The sequence below is a fragment of the Carettochelys insculpta genome, chromosome 6 (assembly GCF_033958435.1).
Source record: "Carettochelys insculpta isolate YL-2023 chromosome 6, ASM3395843v1, whole genome shotgun sequence".
Lineage (NCBI taxonomy): Eukaryota > Metazoa > Chordata > Testudines > Carettochelyidae > Carettochelys > Carettochelys insculpta.
In genome coordinates, this window is record NC_134142.1 from 75,085,511 (window position 1) to 75,105,983 (window position 20,473).

The 20,473-nt window shown below is 44.9% G+C and overlaps 1 protein-coding gene across 1 annotated transcript in view; it reads right to left on the reverse strand.

The window, feature by feature from the left end:
- The window catches only part of MICAL2 (microtubule associated monooxygenase, calponin and LIM domain containing 2), a 223,200-nt gene that overhangs the window by 52,966 nt on the left and 149,761 nt on the right, over positions 1-20,473 (reverse strand). The window contains exons 24-26 of the mRNA XM_074997373.1: positions 19,598-19,790; positions 9,730-9,902; positions 7,641-7,715 (exon numbers count right to left, since the gene is read on the reverse strand). Of these exons, the coding sequence (XP_074853474.1) occupies positions 7,641-7,715; positions 9,730-9,902; positions 19,598-19,790 (441 nt within the window). The remainder of the gene's footprint in view (positions 1-7,640; positions 7,716-9,729; positions 9,903-19,597; positions 19,791-20,473) is intronic.

Consider the following 20,473-nt stretch of genomic DNA (forward strand, 5'->3'; position numbering starts at 1 on the left):
GCGTTGTACGATCCATATCTTACCTAGCGATGATGACCACCCTGTGCCCCACAAAAACTTCAAGCATTGGTGCCCCACAATTCTTACACTGGGTGATAGCGTAAATTGTGACTTTACAACAGCATGTTGTTTACAATAGACAAAAACCCATTGCTTTACCTGCTACCCATCAGGCTGTGTTTGCAAGGCATTACATACGCACACCTTTGGATTTTCATGCAAATGAGCTCTAAAGGACACATTTCCCAACTCCTCCAGCAGTACTGAGCTCCTGCTGACACATTCCTTTCACTAAGATCTGCAAGTGTACAAATACAGCCTAATAATTTTGGCGAAAAAGGATTACTGTTCCCCAACTGAGAAATTACATTCCATCTTTTAGCTAGGAGAGTATTCTATAAAGCTGAATAAAAGTATAATAAAAATGCTGGTGTCATCTTAAACAAAGTAGCACTATGGAGCGCTGCTAACACACCATATAAGGGCACAGATTCCAAAGAAGGGTTGTATAATGTGGATCACATTAATCCATCAGTTTTCCATAAGATCACTACATCAAACATAAGTTGCTTGTCTTTGCTTTCAAGACTCTTCCAGTCTGTCCCAACCCTAGGTATTCTCTGACTATCGAGACATTCACTCCCAACTTTCAATCAGCCCAACATGCCAGCCCCCACCCCCCCCCAGCTCACTTTTGAAATCTTCAAACAAGCACTTTTGTTCTTTTTTCTCCATAACCCTTCTGCAAAATGCATTATCCTCTATCAGAACAGATAATAAAGATCTCCCTGGGCCTGGACTTCCTTTTACTGTTCATACATATGAGCCTTTGATCTATTTGTGGTCTCCTCTGAGCAATACTAATAATTCCTCTTTTGTTTTAGTACATCACAATTGCATATACATTGATGCTGATACAGTTTCTGAAACATTTATAGCCAGTGTTGTGGCTCATTTATTCTTTGGAAATGACTGTCACAATTCTGATTTTTTAAAAGTACCCTTCTGGTGACATCAGGTTCCTGCACAGACTCCTAGCTGCCAACAACAAGGAAAAAAATGATAGAACAGTAGATGATTGGGAAGAATGTTTTGTTGGGTAAAAGAGGGGATTTAGAATGCTTATTTTCCCCTCACAGGACAATTAACAAAGCTATAGTAATGTTAATATTTCTCACCAAGCCTCTGGTTCTGTTCAGTCAAATCCAGGGGCAGCTCTTCTTGACTGACAGGAAGAGCACTGCTCCTGGAGGTGCCAATTAATCACAGCAGGGGCCAGAAACAGCAGCTGTCAGAGAGCCTTTTATTCCATGTGTAAATGAGCGAAAATATTTTTGTTCTCTGCAACCTAAGATATGTTGTTTATTGAAATATGGATTTGCAGATCACAGAAATCAAAGAGCAGAATATGGAATGGGGTCTGCCAAAAGACTTGTGAATAAAGAAAATAGTCTTGTCTCTACAGCTTAGAGTTTGGGGAGGGGATGGGGTATTAATTAACATATGTAATTATTACAGCTCAGTGCACTGGAGGAAGCTCATTTCCTTCAGCAGGGTCTATGCAATGGGGCTTCAAAAGTTATTACATTGTGACCCCAATTCTGACAAATAAGTTACTATATGATGCCTTGGGAGAGGTGCTGAATCCAAGCCCCACCATCCTGGGTGGAGAACCAAGGCGGTAGAGATGGTGGAGCAGGGGCAGACCCACTGGCCCAGCTGGGGATGGCATTCAGGCTTCAAATTTAACCCTGGATCCCAGCAAATATAAAGCTGTCCCTGGCAACCCTGTTAAAATGGGTTCCCAACCCAGAGTTTGAGAACCATTGATCTACTGGAAGGATGAGTACAGGTCATAAGCTTGGACCATAAGGGCTTGGGTCCTACCTCACTATAAAAACTACTCCTACCTAGATTCCCCAGAATTCAGTAGGATTTTATGTGGATATGACTATGTTCAAGTAGCAGTGAGCGGGATCTCAAATTAGTGTAAAATGCCACAGCTTCATCAACTTCAATGGAGATCCCAGCTGGTCCTAAATCTGCAACTTCACGTATTCAAACTAGAACCCTTTAATCTTTAGGAAATAGCCAGAATTTTCAGGTGGAGAAAATGAAAATGGTTGATTTAGACATCACACATTCAGCAGTGAGGATTTCCACGTTTAAAAACAGAGGTCTTAAGATTTAGAATGGCAGTTCCCTGCATTGGATCTTTGAGACAGCTGAAGCAGGCCTTTTTGACCATATATCTAAAGTAATTTATATGCAATGTATGGTTAGAGAACAAGTCTGAAAAGACGACTGATTTTTCTGAGATGAGTGACAAATTATTGTAATCAGGTCTGAAAATATACAAGGAAATGAAGTCAGTGAAGTCCTAAAGAGGAAAAAAATGCCTTTATTTTTCACTCAGGGTAGGCTGACAATATGTTGCTGCTCATTGCAGCAGCATACTTGAGATTTTGACAAATTCATAAATCACACTGCCTTCTTTAAAAGACTTTTAGCTCCCTCTAGAGATTCCTTCCAGAGGAACACAGGAGGTTTTAATAAAGCAAAAGCAACATTAATAGACAAAAATTTAATTAAGCAGATATTGAGAACAAGCTGTAAATGAGCTGGAATTAAGAAATGCCCCCTGGTCTTTTTCTCTCTCTCTCTCTGTCTCTTTTTTCTTTGGATGAACCTGGACTAAGCATTTTCCTTTTGTGCGATTTTTAAACCAAAGATCAACTGAGGCCAGTTTCTCTTTTAAATCTTTACTCAAGCATGGATGCAGAACATGAATACAGCCAAAAAGTTCTTTGTGCATGTTTTCAAAGACAGTCCCAACTTTTAAGGTAGCCAGGACTTACATGGGAAGCGTTAGGAAGGAAGTAGGTCTCTGATAACCACCACCAGTTTATAACAATGGTTTTACAGATCTAAATTTAAACTATGGCAACTCTAGCTCTGATGTTGTCAGACTTCAGCCTGCCCAAGCTCACACTCCTCACCAAGCTAGACCCAACGTTCTTGTCAACATGGGACTTAGAAGCTTTCTCCTGCCTCAGGTTCATCTGTCAGTTCTTGGCAGCTGTCACAAGCTTGCAAATCCCTCACAATAAAGGGACTTTTTATTTCTAGTAAGTGGAGGTAGCTAAAGTATCTGTAGACATAGAAGGCTGGGCTAGGATGTGAATCACAGTGTCCACTGAAAATTTGATTATTGCTTTGTTGAATTTCCCCCGGGAAGAACTGGGTGATTCAATTTGTCATGAATCTGTCTTTGGAGGACACAAATATGTTTCAAGTTGTTAAGCTCCTCATTGGTTGAGATTAGCCTATCACAACCATGAAAGATTCTGACACTGTACTTTCTTTGGATTTCAGGTATTTCGTGGGTGGAGAACCAGATTTCTCTCTATCTGGTAGGTTCTGAGTGAGGATCAGCTGTTCCAACTTGCTTGCTTTGCAGTGACTGCCAGGTTATTACTGACTGGTCAGGTTTCTTCAACACTCCCATATTTAGGTATCTGGAACTATCTAATTGGAGCTATAATCTGAAGCTGGGATGCTTGGAAGAAGATAAATATATCCTGCAGTCTGGCTGGTGAACAGGTGAAGTAAGACTCATACAACTAGCAAAAAGCTTTCACACAAATATTTTCAACAGCATGTTTGTGAAGCCAAGTCAAGCCTTCTGGTTTGCCAGTGAGGCTTGAGCCCACACAGATACTGACTCCACAGGAATTGTGCATGATTAATAACAAGTTTTTATTAATTTTCTAAAGGCAATCAGAATTTGAGTATGAATGGAGGGGGCAGCACTTACCTCCACATCTAGGAAGGGGCTCAATTTAAAGCAGATGAAGTGCTGTCACCAGACATTGAAACTAGGCCTTTTCCCATGGCTGGATAAAGCTTGAAGCTTAAACAGAAGTTGGCCTCACCAACTAAAGTCAGAACAATAAAACATATTACCATGACCACCTTATCCCTCTGAAATCAAGGTCTAAGAGAGTTTATGCCCATGGCATGAGTGTCTTCTTCAGTAGCGTGGGAAGGTAGATGGACTCAGGCTGACTTCTAATTATTGCTAAATTCAGGCATGGCGCTTCTCATGAATAGACCAAAACTCCAGAGCCAGTGTTCCTGATCTAGGCAGGTAATGGAGGGTGCTTTGCACAGTGCAGATTAATAACAAAAAAGTGAAGGCTCCTTAATGGACAGGAGAAGATGAATCATTTGCAGCTTGGGATCTAGCCCAGCCTGATCCAATCTCTGTTGAAGTCAGTGGAAAGACTCCTGTTGATATTAATAGAGCTGAATCACACTCCCTTAAAGGAAATTATTTTGGGGGCAGGCCAGGTAGTACCCTTGTCACTCACTCCTCTGCCGGTGCACCATTCCTTCCATTGGTTGCATTAACTAGTTATCCAAAAGACATGCTGCATAACATGCAATGCTGCTCTTTAAATGGGAATGTGACATCTGTGTGCATGGGAACATTTTCCAGTAGGAGCTGAGAAGTACAGAGCTGAAACAAGAGCACAGACATAATGAGGTAGCTGTGGAGCCACGGCCTTCTAATTGAGCGTTCCAGTGTACACTCATCCCTCGTTACACAAGTACTTCATTTACCAGTACTCGCTTAAATGAGGGACACACTTACCAACCCTAGTTCACTCTATGAGTGAACTTCCCCCGCTCAAACAAGCCTTACCCACCTTCCCTGCAGCTCCAACCCCCCTAGTCTGACCCCCCCCACCAGCCCCAACCGCTGCAGCCAGACCCCCTGCTGGCCCTACAGCCTGATACCCCACTGGTGCCTGCACTCCCAGCGGCCCCGCAGCCCCAAACCATGGCAGCTTGATGCCCTCGTCTGCGCCACAGCCAGAACCCCTTGTATCCCCCATGGCCCGAGGCCAGACCCACATCCTCTGCTGCCTGTACCCCCCTGTGGCCAGACCCCTCTCCCTGTAACCCCTGCAGCCAGACCACCCCTGTGGCCACCTGTAACCCCCACGGCCCCGTGGCCAGACCCCCGCTCCCGCCTCTGCCTGTAACCCCGGCGGCCGACCCCCGCTGGCCCCGTGCCCGCAAACTGCAGCAGCCAGACAGCCCAACCCCCCACCCCGCCACCAGATTTTAACCCTCCCTCCGCACAGCCCTAAACTACCCCCAGCCTTTAACCCTCCCCAACCCAAGGTTCACTCGCCTTGCAAAAGCAGCGCCACCTGCTGCCACTCCTTCCTCAATTTGGGAGCCCTTGGAACTAATCAGAGGCTTTTACATGTAATTTAGTAGGAATTTAGTGTCCCTCTTAGGAGTTTCTGCCTACTCAGAAAGTTGGGAACCAATTGTGCTCGTAAAGCGAGGGATGAGTGTATTTGTATCGGGGGGTAGCTGTATTAGTCTGTATTTGGAAAAAAAGCAATAAGAAGTCCTGTGGCATCTTATAGTTATCTATTAGTCTATCTGTTATCTGGATTAATTTATCTATTAGGCTATAAGGTGGCACAGGGCTTCTCATTGTTTTTCCAGTGAATTTGAAGCATATTACAAATTTGCACCCATATGTCTTGTTTGGAGAATTACAAGTCATTGTAAATACTTTACTCAGTGATATAAATGAGAGTATATCTGCAATGCATTTGCACTAATACTTTTTATTGTTTTCTTTGTATTAAAGAGAGTTAGTAAGTCAAATCACAAAAATTCCACAACTAGTGGCCATAAGACACTTATAACAAACAAACAAAAGGAAGAGATGAAACTGCCAGAATGATTGGGCATAGAACATTACAGAACAACGTAAACCATCACTTCATGATCACCTGTTCTGTTCATTCCCCCTGACAATGGCTGCTGTCAGAAGACAGGATACTGGGCTAGATGGACCTTTGATCTGACTCTGTCAGCTTGTGCCTAGGGGAGTGCAGGGTCCAGGACAACGCTCTCCCTCCACCCTAGACCCTGCCCCTATTCTGCCCCTTCCCACAAACCCCTCCCACCAAAAATGCAGTTATAAGAATGCAGGAAGTAGCTGGGGGCCTCGCTCCATCAGCTGGGATCAGGCCTCCTGGGACTTACTGCAGCAGCAGGGAGAAAAGTGACCCAGATTCACTTTCCATCAAACAGTGGAACTGGAGAAAAGACATTTACCCGTGTGCACACCCTTGATCACAAACACAAGCATCATCATCATCTTCTCTATCGAAACAAAAAGCAGTCCAGTAGCACTTTAAAGACTAACAAAATAATTTATTAGGTGATGAGCTTTCGTGGGACAGACCCACTTCTTCAGACCACAGCCAGACCAGAACAGATTCAATATTTAAGGCACAGAGAACCAAAATAGTAATCAAGGTTGACAAATCAGAAAAAAAATTATCAAGGTGAGCAAATCAGAGAGTAGAGGGCAGGGGAGGGGGGGAAGTCAAGAATTAGATTAAGCCAAATATGCAAAAGACCCCCTATAATGACCCAGATAATTCACATCTCAGTTCAAACCCGCGCTAAGGTGTTGAATTTGAATATAAACAAGTTCAACAGCCTCTCTTTGAAAACTGTTGTGAAAATTCCTCTTCATTAAAACGCAGACTCCCCCACCCCCTTCTACTCTTTGATTTGCTCACCTTGATAATTATTTTCTGATTTGTCAACCTTGATTACTTTTTTGGTTCTCTGTGCCTTAAATATTGGGTCCGTTCTGGTATGGCTACGGTCTGAAGTGGGTCTGTCCCACAAAAGCTCATCGCCTAATAAATTATTTTGTTAGTCTTTAAAGTGCTACTGGACTGCTTTTTTCTTTTGATAGTATACAGACTAACATGGTTTTCTCTCTGTTACTAATCATCTTCTCTGTATGTCTTCCTCATAGCTGCCTCTTGGTTACAGCCAAAACTTCTCTGACCTCCTTTCACCCTGCCTATGCTGAAATCCTTGTTCAGGCCTGCTCTTCCACAGTCCGATCAGTGTGCTACAGCCGTGGCATGGGAGCCTATCACCACTGCCCTTTGATGTCTGCAGTGGTTTCCTCTCCATTTCCCTAAATATTCTGCTCAGGCCAAATCCCAGCTCTATGTATGTCAACACATCACAGCCTTCCCTAGTTGGAGGTGATGGCTTCACCTCTTCAGCAATGCCTGAAATGGCTTCTGAGCCAGAAGCCCTAAAATCATCCACCTTAAACCCTCCTTTGTTTGCTTAATTTATGTAAATTATGAGAAGCTGTGGACTAAGGAGGCCAGCGCAGAGAGAACACAGCCTTAAGTCTTAACTATGTAACTTTAAAGGGAACTGTACAGTGCTCACTCAGCTTTCCACATACAAGATTTTAGACTGAACACAGTCTTGCTAAGGCTGCCCAGAGTCCCGCACCATATAAGATCCTTTGAGTACTGGAACAGCAAAAAAATGGGTCATAACACATATCAGATACCATAACAGTGTACATTGTTCGCGAGATAACAGATTATTCTCATCATACAAGATGGGAGACTTGTTTTCAGGAGCAACTGAGGACAAAATGAATTTTTCTGGGCTTTTAAAATCTCTATTTCCTCTCAAATACATATGTATCTTTTACAGTTGGGATTGGGTTAAAGGTCTATACAGACAGAAAATCCAATTGTTTCTAAGTCTTTACTTACTAGATTGAATTTTTCTTCTCCAATTCTGGTATTTATTCAGTGTAGAGGAGTGAAAACTGTTGGCTCTTTGCAGTGCTTCAGAGAATTAGGGAAGAGATGTTGTTAACAAGCTAAGCAAATAGAGAGTGTTATTACAAAACTAGACTGTACGTAAACTCGTTTAAACAGAGTAAGAGAGTTATAGAACATTGCAACTGTTTTATTCTTAAAGAAGCAGAGTACATATTCCCTCCCTCTTCTCTGTAGCCCTGCTGTTTCTGCCCCGCCCAAACTACCTCAATCCTGAACCTGCCTCTTATTGTTGTTTTGGTGAAGTAAAATCCTACTCCAGGCACAGACCTACATGAAAATTAAACTGAGAGGCAGTTACTGCCTCAGTCCTCCTTCCTTCCCTTCCGTGAGGACTGACTTATTTCTATTGATTCATGTACTGTGCCAGATGGGGCGCTGAGTGTCCTAATGCTGTACCAATGTGAAAAAGATTCTCACAACTGTAAAGTAAATGGCATTTGCTACGTGACTATTTTTTTAGCCTGTAAAATCATTAGATCTAATGAAGAATCCGTTGCTCTGAGCTGCTGATATGCAAGCAGCTGCATTTTAAAAAAGCAGACTTTGGCCAATAGAGGGCAACACACACCAAAAACTGCTAACCAAAACCTGATCCCTAAAGCTATTTTATTTGCATTCTCCTTCACGTTATAATTAACTTTTGCCCAATTGTTTACATCAGAGAAGCCCACTGGTATTGCATAGTTCATGTCCAGTGTTTCTCATACTCATGTGCTTGTATGTTAACCAACAAAGGAAAATCCCAGAGTCCAAACAACAGCTTATTTTGAAAAAGCATTTAACCCTTGCACAGGGATACAGAAAAGGCAGTAAATTTAATTTCAGACAGCTTATCCCAGAAAGACGGTTAGCTCTTCCTCTCACCTACACAAAGGGAGAGAGCAGGAACCCAACCTGATGCACATTGGGAAAGAACGGGGGCAGCAGGAAAGAGAAAATTGGGGTTACGGTGAGAGTCAGAGGGCAAAAACGTAAGTGGGGGATGACAGCACTAGTAATTTGGATGGTGAGAACCATTCAAGATAGACTGGCCAGTTGACCCCACTGCATCTTCTGTATGTTTTTTATTTTTAAACCTATCCCAGAAGAAAAGGTACGTTCATCCCAGATCTACCTTGATTACTATCCAGCCACTGCAGCTAAATTTCCTTTCCAAGCCGACTTCTGAATTTCTCCTCTGAACTCTAGATAACAGGCAGGTCCTGAATGTCTAATCAGCTCTGGTTAAAACCTTTCCTCAGCTATATTTTTAATTGAAAAAGAAAAAACCACTTAAGCAGTCACAGATCTAACAATAAATTAAACTGCACTTCCTGCCAGACTTACACAGCCCTACTATGCCCAGGCAACGTAGCACATATTGTATGGGCCTCTGTCAGCGTGTTTCAGCCTTGTATTTCACGGAAAGGATTTCTCTTATCAGTATGAGGTAAGCATGGAGACAGCTTTAGGTATCCTGATACTAAAGCATTACTGTCTGTTTCAGTAGAGCCTTCTAAGGTAGATAACATGTCTCCTCTTTAATGTTGCCAATCCTCCAGGTTTGTCCCAGAGTTTCAGTATATTAGAGAGAAATCTTCAATTAAAAGAGGTCATGTGATGAAACCTCCAGCCAAATACAGCCAGCTGAAACTGGCAACCCTAATTGTTGTGCAGACTTTCTTGATGCTAACCAAGAACAGAAATAAGAAAGATGCAATATCCTAAACTGAACAGTTCCTTCATTACATCAGGGTACATTAACACTGAAGAATCCTAGTGGCTTAATTATTTGATTGAAACAATGTGCAAAGAGGATTTTGCTGGATCCTGTCACAGTAGCTAGAGGCAGAGAACCTTCACAAGAAATCCTCCACAGAATTAGGGTACTATTTATAGATGATAAACATACTGCCTCACTGATAATACCAACAAAACCCTATCTGCTTTGACAACATCCCGAGAAAGAGAGAACACGTGAAGTAGCTGGAGCATGACTGGCTTTAGTTAGTTTATTTACAGTATAATCATCACTTACCCTGAGCAGCTTTGGATGTTCCGTGGCAGTCCTTTTCCTTAATGGAAGGTGAGGTCAGTGCTGTGAACTCTCTTAGTGGGTTTGTATAGGACACAGGCTCAGGCAATAAGCTCTGTCCTTCACTAATTTCAGAATTGGATGCGTCACTGTAAAAATCAGATTCCAGTTCTGAACTAAAGACATAAAATAAATGAGAAAGTTGAACATTTTAGAAAATACGTGCTATAGCTTTAATTATAAAGTGTCCCCGATTAACGCAGTTAATCCAGACAGCAAAACAAGTGATACAAGGGGGACATTTTACAGTTGGCCTTCATTCTACATTTGATTTTGGCTGTCAAATGTAATTTGCTGATATTGCTATATGCCTAAAACTACAATAGGCCCAGTTGTTTCATAAGTCTTCTTAAGACCATGCTAGCCATAGACAATTATATTCAAAGCCTGAAATCATACTGCTGACAAAGTTTCCTTCTGAATTTTAGTGGGTCTTCTGAACAAGTTAGGTGTGTCTTCCTGCCAGTCTGTTGTTAAACGCATGGGGTGGGGGTGAGGGGGAACATATGTGACTGTTTAATGCTGATCATGCTAGCAATAAGATCCAACAGCAATGTGAGTGTAATTTCTCCCTTTTCCCTCTGATTAAAAATTTAAAGTAAAATAAATCACAAAGTAAAACGTTTACATAGGTCCATGCTAAATATAGCACAATGGCACACACAACTAGAGTTTAGGCCACTGTTTCATATTTGGGTTGCACATCAATATACCCAGGATAGGGGTTTTAAACTGACTTTTGTCAGAGTTTTAATAGCTGGTTCAATTTGTATTTGATTCAGACTCATTTAGCATGAACATAAAGCTGGAGTAGAAAGCCCGGTTCACTATGTTTGCTTCTTCAAGCAGCTGAATGAAGCCTGAGTAATGTCACTAAAAACCTTCCCAAATGGGGCTAACCCAGGGGCCAGCATCGGCCAAACTCCTCTTCAGAATTTGCTGGAGTTGTGCCAGGGAATCCTCCTGCCTTTTATAACAAGAACCTCTGCTGCACAGAATCCTGGCAAATCCAGCCAGAGTCAAGCACACACAGGGAATTTATTCCAATTCCCAGGAAAGCACAGGATAGGCATTAGATAGGAATGAAATTGGTGGTTCTTAAAGTCTGTCTCATGGCTGTCTGGGTAACACTCTACTGATGTAGCTGACAGCTCTTGGCTGACATGAGCCTGCTACATTGCTATTTGTTAGGAGTAGACAGGATGCGCAGTATTCTACAAGATTGAGCCTTTGTCCTGTGTGGGTGGCTGCAACACGGATGCTGTGGGCATAAGATGCGAAGGGGAAGGTGAGGTAGAGAAAATTTGTAAGAACAGAAAGTTACAACACTACTTAGTACCCCCTGCCCCACCCGGAAAAAAAAAAAGCTAAATGTATTTCAGCTTCACCTGGGAACTGAGGGTTTTAAGAGACCCCACTGCCCAGCCCAAGAACTGCATACTCGCCAGTCATCTGGTTTAGGCTGGGACAGTCCTGATTCCTCTGTTCTCTGTCTTAGGTAGCTCTACCTACCTGGTGGTCGAGAAACTAGGAGAGAAGAATGTATTTAATGTCTTCCCTCCTTGCACCCCAAAATAAGCTGCTTTTGTGGTTGTGGTCTTGCTGCTAAGACTTTCTGTCCTTCTGCTGCTGTTACATATTTTCCCAAATGCAGCCGAGAGAAAGAGAAGGCAGCCAGTGCTTCTGTGAGGCATAGCCAATGAGTAGAAAAGTCACAACATGCCAAAGCACTGCAGAGGGAAGAGACAGAAAGGAGTGCCAAATAGAAACGACTAGGCATCCATCCCTTCTAGAAGGCAACAGGTCATAATAAGGATGCTGGTTTGAATGGGATTATTACATGTCTGTAATATACCAATTATACCATGTGGACAGTGGGGTTTTTCCAGGCTTTTGTGTGTCTATACAACATTGTGGCCATCTTCTGATATATCAAGGCCACACATTGCAAACCTGCACAGCAACCTCCAGAGCAGACACTTTCATTTATGCCCCACTATGGCCAGCAGCCCTGTGACACCCATGGACCCAGCGAGCCAGCCGAGAGGTCGTGGGAGCTCATCCAGGACATGACGGAGGACCCCCCTGTTGTACTGAGCTCTAGGACCTCCTGGGCCTTGGCATGAGGAAGACATCTTGAGGGAGATGAGGCAGGTGGTTGACAGACAAGGAGGGGCAGGTGGTCATCCCTGACCCTGACCTGTTCCATGTGTCCTGTGCCCCAACATACCCCTGGTGCAGTTCTTTCACTTTGACCCACACCTGCTGCAGGGTGTGGGTGAGGTGTCCACAGTCGGGCAGGGCTATGGCAAGGCAGGTGTACCCCAGGGTGTTACACCTCTTCGCCAAGGGATCCAGTAGTATGGTCTCCTCAGTTCAGAGGCTTAGGTGGTCCTGAAAGTCTGACCCAGTCCAGTGGGGCCTGCCCCTTTGAATCCCAGGATGGGTCCTGGAACCCCTCAGGCAGGTCTGCGAGGGGCCAAGGAATCACAGGCAGCCTTGGATATGCTTTCTAGGTCCCAGGAAGTGGCTGTGAGGGCATGTAGCTAGCAGTGTGTGGCTCTGCTGCTCAAGTTCCTGCTACAGGGTTTCTGGGGCTCCCTCTCCCAAACCCCCACCTCCCCAATGTATACAGTTACCTGTTCTGGCACAAGGTAAATAGCTTTTTTTCACAAAGTTTATTTTGCAACAAATTTACTAATTTCAAGTAAATGGCTTATTTGGTCACAACCTCCATGTTCCTCACTATGGGTGGGGGGAGTGAGTGAAAAGAGGGCTGTGGTGGGGACGGGGTAGGACTGTGGGCCCGAGGTTCCCACTGGGGTGTCCTGGGGATGGTTACTGGGGGGCCATTGGAGTAGCTATCCCTTGAGGCCTCCTGGATTGCACCCCATCCCTGTGGGCTTGTTGAACCAAAGATGCACCTGTCTGTTTGCAGCCACGGCTGGTATCCGCCTCCCACTTCCCTTCAGAATGTTGTGGAGGGCACAACACATGACCACTACTTGGGGGAACAGTGTGCTCCCCAACCTCCAGTGGGTCAGGTGGCACACTCAGGTAGCTGAAGGCACACTCAGGCTGTTTCCATGCCCAGTTGAGGTGGGTGTTCAACAGGTCCTCAGTGGGGTCCAGGTGGCCAGCTTATAGCCTCATGAGCCAGGGCATGAGGTGGTAGGCAGCATCCCCCACAATGAAAAGTGGCGTCTGAACATCCCTGACTGTCAGCTCCTGGTGGGGGACAGAGGTGCCCACCTCCATCCTCCAGCCCAGGCTAGAATTGTGAAACACCCACTCATCATGCGCCCAGCCCAACCGCCTCATGTACATGCCCAGGAATTGTCCCCGGTGGTCGACCAGGGCCTGCAGCACAATGGAGTTGATGAAGCAGGCTGCACTGTGGTCTGGAGCACAGATTGAGATATGGGTCCCATCAATGGCCTCAAAGCAGTTGGGGAACCCCCCAAGGCTGTGAAGCTGGCCGTGACCACATCCAGGGCTGCAAGGCAGACAACAGGATGGTGGTGATGGCTGTCACAACTTGCAAGAGGAGAAGGCCAAATACACACGAGGAACTGAGGGAGGGAGGTAGGCAGGCCCTGGTCCCCTGGGGGGTTTTCCTGTTCCAGCGCCCTCCCCCCACTGAGCTTTTCAGTCAACCCTCCCAGTGAACCTGTCCTCCCTGTACGCAGGTGTTTGTGAGTGCGTCCCCCCCCACCCCTGCTCCCCAGGGATCTCCCTTGGCCGGGATTACCCTGTCCCCACTTAAGGTTCCATGGCCTGAGTATGCCTGACCTGCATGAAGATGACCCCGCCCCCACACACGCAATGGACTTTCCCACACCTGCTGGAGCCGTAGCTGTGCAAGGTGGCGAGCTTCCAGAGGGTGAAGGCAGTCCACATCTGGGTGTCCTCCCTCCAGAGGGCAGAGAAAGCCAGGCACAGAGCTCCAGTAAGGTGCCCTTTCTCATTCTGAAACTCTGGAGCCACTGCTGGCAGTCCCACTGCATCACAACTCACCTGATCACCTGGAGGGGGCAAACACGGGGTGGGGGGAGGCCCTGGGCCACCGAGGGCATGCTCATCTGTGGTGCTGTGGGGCACATCCTACCAGAGGAGATGAAGGACAGCCATAATCAGGCTGACCAGCAGCTCTGACTGGGTCCAGGGCAAGCCCAGGGGCTGCTCTGGCACCATGACTCTCTGGAAGCACAAACCCTCACAGAAAGCATGTGAGCCCTGTGGTAGCTATGCTGTCCCTCAGTGAGATAGGCAAACCTCAGCCTGGGCAGGGAATGGTCATCTGGGGGGGGGGGTCTCTTTAAGGGCACTGCTGGCCAGAGCTCCTGGAAAGGATTGCCGACCACATGACCCTGCCTGTGAGGTTCTGGGGCTCACTCTGTTGAGAAAGAAGCCGGACTGTCTGCCTGCTCTCTGTTGACAGAGCAGATCAACAGCATGATCTGCTTTTGTATGTAGCCACAATCTGTCAATGGCAGTTTTGTCAGAACATGTCTTCTGACAGTAATTTCTGTCCACAGATCACTGTAGCATAGATGTAGCCAAGGTGTATTACATCCATTGACTTCCCCATGTCCACAAAGTCAGTTACCTCATCATAGAAGCTGACCAGATTGGTCAGGCATGATTTGCCTTTGGTGAATCCATGTTGACTATTCCTGATCACTTTCCCCTTTTCCAAGTGCTTTAAAATGGATTCCTTGAAGAGCCCCTCCATGATTTTTTCCAGGGACTGAGGTAAATCCGGGTGCTCTATAGATTTTTTGTTCTTATTGGTGGTATCCATTCACACAGTACCTCAGTATTGGTGTTGCACGTGAGACATTTTAACCCACCCAAAAGAAAATTCAACCCATCCAAGGATAGAAAATCTTAGCGGGAACACTGCTCCCCTGCCCCGCGTGCGGTCAAGAAAGCCCTGATGCACGTGCAGGGGCAGCTGGGAGAGCCCCTGGCGCATGGCAGCCAGGATCTTGACATTCAGGGCAGACAGGAGCGGGGAGAAGAGTAAGGCAGAAGGGGATGATGGGGGAGAGGGGCAGGGCATGGCAGGGCAAGCTGGAGAGCCAGGGGTACAGAGAGAAGAGGGGGTAGTGGTTCGCATTTCCAAAAATGCACCTCTCCCAGAAATTCCTGTGTACAGGCCTGCAAAGCCTATTTTTATTTAGACACTGTGCAGAGTGATAAACCACTGACTGGGCACCGTGCCAAAAGAAAAGAAAATGAAAATGCTGCTAGTTTTGAGGATCTTGTTGTTTTAAAGGACAATCTCTCCCAGCTGAAGTATTTCTTTTCCTTGGATGGCAAGACTATAAAAATACTACAATATGAGGTTTGTCCTCTGATCTTCACTCTTTAGGTGGTCATTATTCAAAAGTAGCTAAAGCTAGTACTAAGCAGCAGTAGCCTTTGTGATGCAAGTAATATTTTACCTAGGCTGAGTCTACACTGTGAAATAAATTCAAATTGAATTAAATTATCTCTATTTCACCCAGTGACTGTCTTCACTTTAAAGATCATTAGCTTGATTTTGTGGCACCTTATAGACTAACAGAAAAGTTTTGAGCATGAGCTTTCGTAAGCACAGACTCACTTCATCAGATGCTGGTCTTGGAAATCTGCAGTCTGTGCTCACGAAAGCTCGTGCTCAATACTTTTCTGTTAGTCTATAAGGTGCCACAGAACCCTTCGTTGCTATTGCAGACCCAGACTAACACGCCTACCCCTCCGATACTTACCTTGATTTTGGGTGCACTAATCTCGAGATTACAAAATCTCAGTTACCCGATGGGTATAGCAGCAAGCTTGAATTCAGGAGTTCAATTAAAGGCCCATGTAGAAGCTCCATGTCTTAAAATCGAATTTATTAGCCTCCAGCGGTGTCCCATGTGCAACTCACAATGCCCCTCTCACTGCTACGCTGTGGCCCCTGCTCTCCAGTAACAGGAAGAGCCTGATTTTCCAAGCAGGAGCAGCGACCCTTTAGCTGTTGGTTCATGTTAGTTTATGACAGCCTGAGAAATGTCTTCTTTCTTTCTATGCTGTTAGCGGGTATGTGCATCTACCCATTCAGATAGCCCCTGCAGGGGGTTCATGGCTCTGTCTGTACACTTACTATTTTTTTCTGCACTGCCTGGCGCCAGCCCATGCCCCACCATACCACGTGTCAACAAGGTTGTGCTGGGGGTTATGCTTGCATAACACACTGAGAAACTCCTTCTCAACAGTTCACATTTGCGTGTGAACCCCACTCCCTCCCCCACAGGTGCCACACAGTTTGGGTCTTTCCTGAGCTCAGCCACATCACGGGGTTAGCCACCAAACCAACCCAATAAAAGGATGTGCTGGCCATTTGGTACTGGCAATGCTGCCAGGTGCGTGGAAAAGAGAGGGCTTTGCTGCCACCATGGGGAAGGAACAGCTCAACTGGTCATCCAGTGACACCTCCCCACTTGGCCCATACCTGGGCTTGCTGCTGAGGAAAAGTCTCCCTCTGTGGCTAAGGGGCTTGCTGCTGACAGGGGAGAATACATCCACTGGTCATCCAGAGACAGCTTGGTGCTGCTGCGGGGGGAACCAACAGTTCTTTTTTCTGTAATGATGGGAGGTGGGATGGATGGCCAGTTGAGAATACAGTGGCTGAACCCGTGTTGGCAATGTAATGTAATGTGTGGGGAAACCAAAAATTCTTTCCTCATAAATTCTTCTCAATTTAACACCCCTTCCAGCCCTGTGATTCTGTGGGTCCCTGCATGATTTTCAGGGATCACGTTTCAGCAAAGATGGGAGGTGGGATGGATGACCAGTTGAGAACATAGTCACTGCACCCATGCCATGTTGGCAATATAACGTAGTTGGAAACCAAAAATTCTCTTCTTCCTCTTACATTCTTCTCAAACTAAAGAAACATTTTGGGCCCCTGCACTATTTTCAGGAATCACATTTCGGCAGTGATGGGAGGTGAGATGGATGGCCAGTTAGGAATACAGTCGCTGCACCTGTGTTGGCAATGTAATGTGTAGGGAAACTACAAATTGTTTCTTGTAATTTTGAGTGTTGTCTGCATTATTTCCAGGGATTGACATATTTTCAGGGATCGGAAGGGGAATGATGAAAATGCAATGTGGGAAGATGACATCATGACCAGCGAGCATACCCAGAATGCTACAGGGATAAGGGAACTATGGGATAGCCTCCCACAATGCACTACTGCAACAGTCGATGTTAGCCAATGTGTGTGGAGCAAGGTGTGAAGTGAGGATGGTCAAAATCAACATTATAAATTCCAAAATTAGAAAAATCGGTATAAATTCGAATTTCTCTCATAATGTAGACACAGTCTCAGTTTGTCATTTGCACCTTCACTCTGAGAATCCCATGGGCAAAATGTCACTTGCCCCTTTCCATTTCATTTTGCTTTCTTTTTAGTCAGGTGACGGATTTCCTGACTGAAGAAGTATTGTCTCTAGCAAGTCAGACAACTAATTACAGCTTTAGTGTAATACCAAGAAAGCAGTATCACCAAAGCTGGAAAAAGCTGGGTGAAAGACTACCACTACCCTAGACTGGTTTTCCTCTTGGAACTAAACTAAAGACCTCTGTCTCTCAAAGCAGAAGCAAGAAGACCAGACACATTAGATCAAAGGCTGTAACAGATTCAAACATCTGTATATGGTCTAACCACTGGAAAGGACAAATAGCTACCCTGTATTATTATTGCATGCTATGTTGTCACCATATCAATCCCAGATTAGCAGCAAACTTACACAGCTGCAGAAGAGTTTGTCTCCCACCATCAAAAGTTGGGCCAATAAAAAAAATATTACCTCATCTATCTTGTTCCTCCTACTGTATTGTTGTTGGTTCCAGACATGTACTACACAGTAAGCCTCCTCCTACAAAATGCTGTAGTGAACAGGTAGGAAACTATGAATCTCTTCCTCTACGGAGCTGCGTTTTCCCTCGTGGTAATAATAAATTAATCTTGGAAGAGATTTTTTCCTCTCAGTCTAAAATATGTGTTAATGGATATTGCCAGACATATGACACAGGGATCTGTGTTAGGACCGGTTCTGTTCAATGTCTTCATCAATGATTTAGACATTGGCATAGAAAGTACGCTTATTAAGTTTGCAGATGATACTAAGCTGGGAGGGGTTGCGACTGCTTTGGAAGATATGGTCATAATTCAAAATGATCTGGATAAATTGGAGAAATGGTCTGAGGTAAACAGGATGAAGTTTAATAAGGACAAATGCAAAGTGCTCCACTTGGGAAGGAACAATCAGTTTCACACATACAGAATGGGGAGAGACTGTCTAGGAACGACTACAGCAGAAAGGGATCTCGGGATTATAGTGGACCACAAGCTAAATATGAGTCAACAGTGTGAGGCTGTTGCAAAAGAAGCAAACATGATTCTGGGATGCATTAACAGGTGTGTTGTGAACAAGACACGAGAAGTCATTCTTCCGCTCTACTCTGCGCTGGTTAGGCCTCAGCTGGAGTATTGTGTCCAGTTCTGGGCACCGCAGTTCAGGAAGGATGTGGAGAAATTGGAGAGGGTCCAGAGAAGAGTGACAAGAATGATTAAAGGTCTAGAGAATGTGACCTATGAAGAAAGGTTGAAAGAATTGGGCTTGTTTAGTTTGGGAAAGAGAAGATTGAGGGGCGACATGACAGCGGTCTTCAGGTATCTAAAAGGGTGTCATAAGGAGGAGGGAGAAAACTTGTTCTTCTTGGCCTCTGAGGATAGAACAAGAGGCAACGGGCTTAAACTGCAGCAAGGGAGGTTTACATTGGACATTAGGAAAAAGTTCCTAACTGTCAGGACGGTCAAACAGTGGAATAAATTGCCAAGGGAGGTTGTGGAATCTCTACCGCTGGAGATATTTAAGAACAGGTTAGATAGATGCCTGTCAGGGATGGTTTAGATAGTACTTGGTCCTGCCATTGGGGTTGGGGGCTGGACTCGATGGCCTCTCGAGGTCCCTTCCAGTCCTAGTGTTCTATGATTCTATGACACTGTCCAGTTATGCAAGACATTAGTTGGAGATAATTTTTGAGGACCACATCATCCAGTTTTAGCAAACTCCAAAAGATTGTTAACGAGTATTTTAAAGAGTTTCCAAATTTTTAAGAAAGCTCCATATTAACCAAAGGTTTTTTGCATTTGAATCGCATTTTTAAGTAGGTAGAGTTGCTCTCACTGAAAAATGCAGATCTAGCCTTCATTGTAGAGGTGCAAGTTGATTCCTATCAGAGACAAGGGTTGTGCAGAGATGTCTAAGATGGTCTCTTCATTTTTATATAAGATTTGGGGTTCTTCATAGAAATCCCAAAAGACAATAAGATGTATAATCCCATGAGGACAGAATGTCTCATCATGCAACCAGAACTACTACTGGGGCAGGGAAGGAGCTATCCGAGAGGCGGGAGGCATGTCGTGTGACACTTTTATGATGTGTGTACTCCTGCTGTTCCAGCTTACATACATGCCACTTTTGAGAAAACGAACAGGTGCAGTGAGTTAGATCAGGGACCATCTGACTCAGTCCCTTTTGTGGGATGTGAATGCCTGAAAATTTCATAAGCAAGACATATGTTTAGGGTAGGCTAACCCTTGCGGGAAAGAATAAATGCCTCTCTCTCTTTTTTCTTTGCCATTTCCAATTGTTTTATGAGCACAGTTCTGAAGAAAACCCAGGCACTGTATTTTTAGTTAAATTGTTCCTGAGAGAAACGGCCCCAGCTTTGCGTGTGGGCATGCATAGGTTAGTTATAGGTTCTATACCTGCTTCCTTCATTGGTTACCATGACTCGAATGGCCAGAAGGTTGTGTTCTGTCATTTCTTCCTCTGGGATGATTCTCACAGAAGTCCAGTCATAGGAAGAGGCTGAACACCTGCTCTCAAAGTCGTAATACTCAGGAGCATTCTTAGGCTTCTTTGGAGAGGTAGGTTCATCTGCTATATTGAGGTAGTCGTCTATAAAAAGCAAAAGGACATGTAAACAGGCAGTGAAAAGCAGTGGATTCAGTAAAGAATATTTGGATGCAAAGTATTTGTGGCATCTGTTCGTTGGCTTCTGAAAACAATTCATATTACATTTCTTAAATCACCGTAACACTCTCCTTCATATGAAGTCTATTGAGGTCCAAGAATGACACAATACATACATCATGGCATGAGCGACAGAAGCACAAGCTTTCCCATACAGCCACATCAGTCTGCACAAACTCAGACCTGAACAAAGCGAGTCCAAAGAGGAGGGGTAGTTCATAATAGTTTGGATTCCTGCTGTCTTTGCCAACAAGTTGGCTAGTTAATTACAGTTGCCACTCCAAACTCATTTCACGGTCATTTTCTCTCAGCAGCAATAAAAGGCTCCATGACCATGGATGGTTCCCTGGGCCATCCAATGGTTCTTAATCATGCCTAAAACTGGGAATTGTGTTGGGACAGGCAAGTGATGATGAGTGGCATTTAGTAATAGGCTAGGGAAAGAGGGGTGCCAGAACAGGTAAGTGGAAATATGGAGGAGCATAAAAGATGGTTGCTACTGATGGTTGCAGAGGTATGTATGAAAGAGGCAGTAAAAGGGTCAAACACCGGAAAGGGAACCAGGCTGGGGAATGGGAGCAGTATTATTCCCTTTGCCTGCAGTCTGG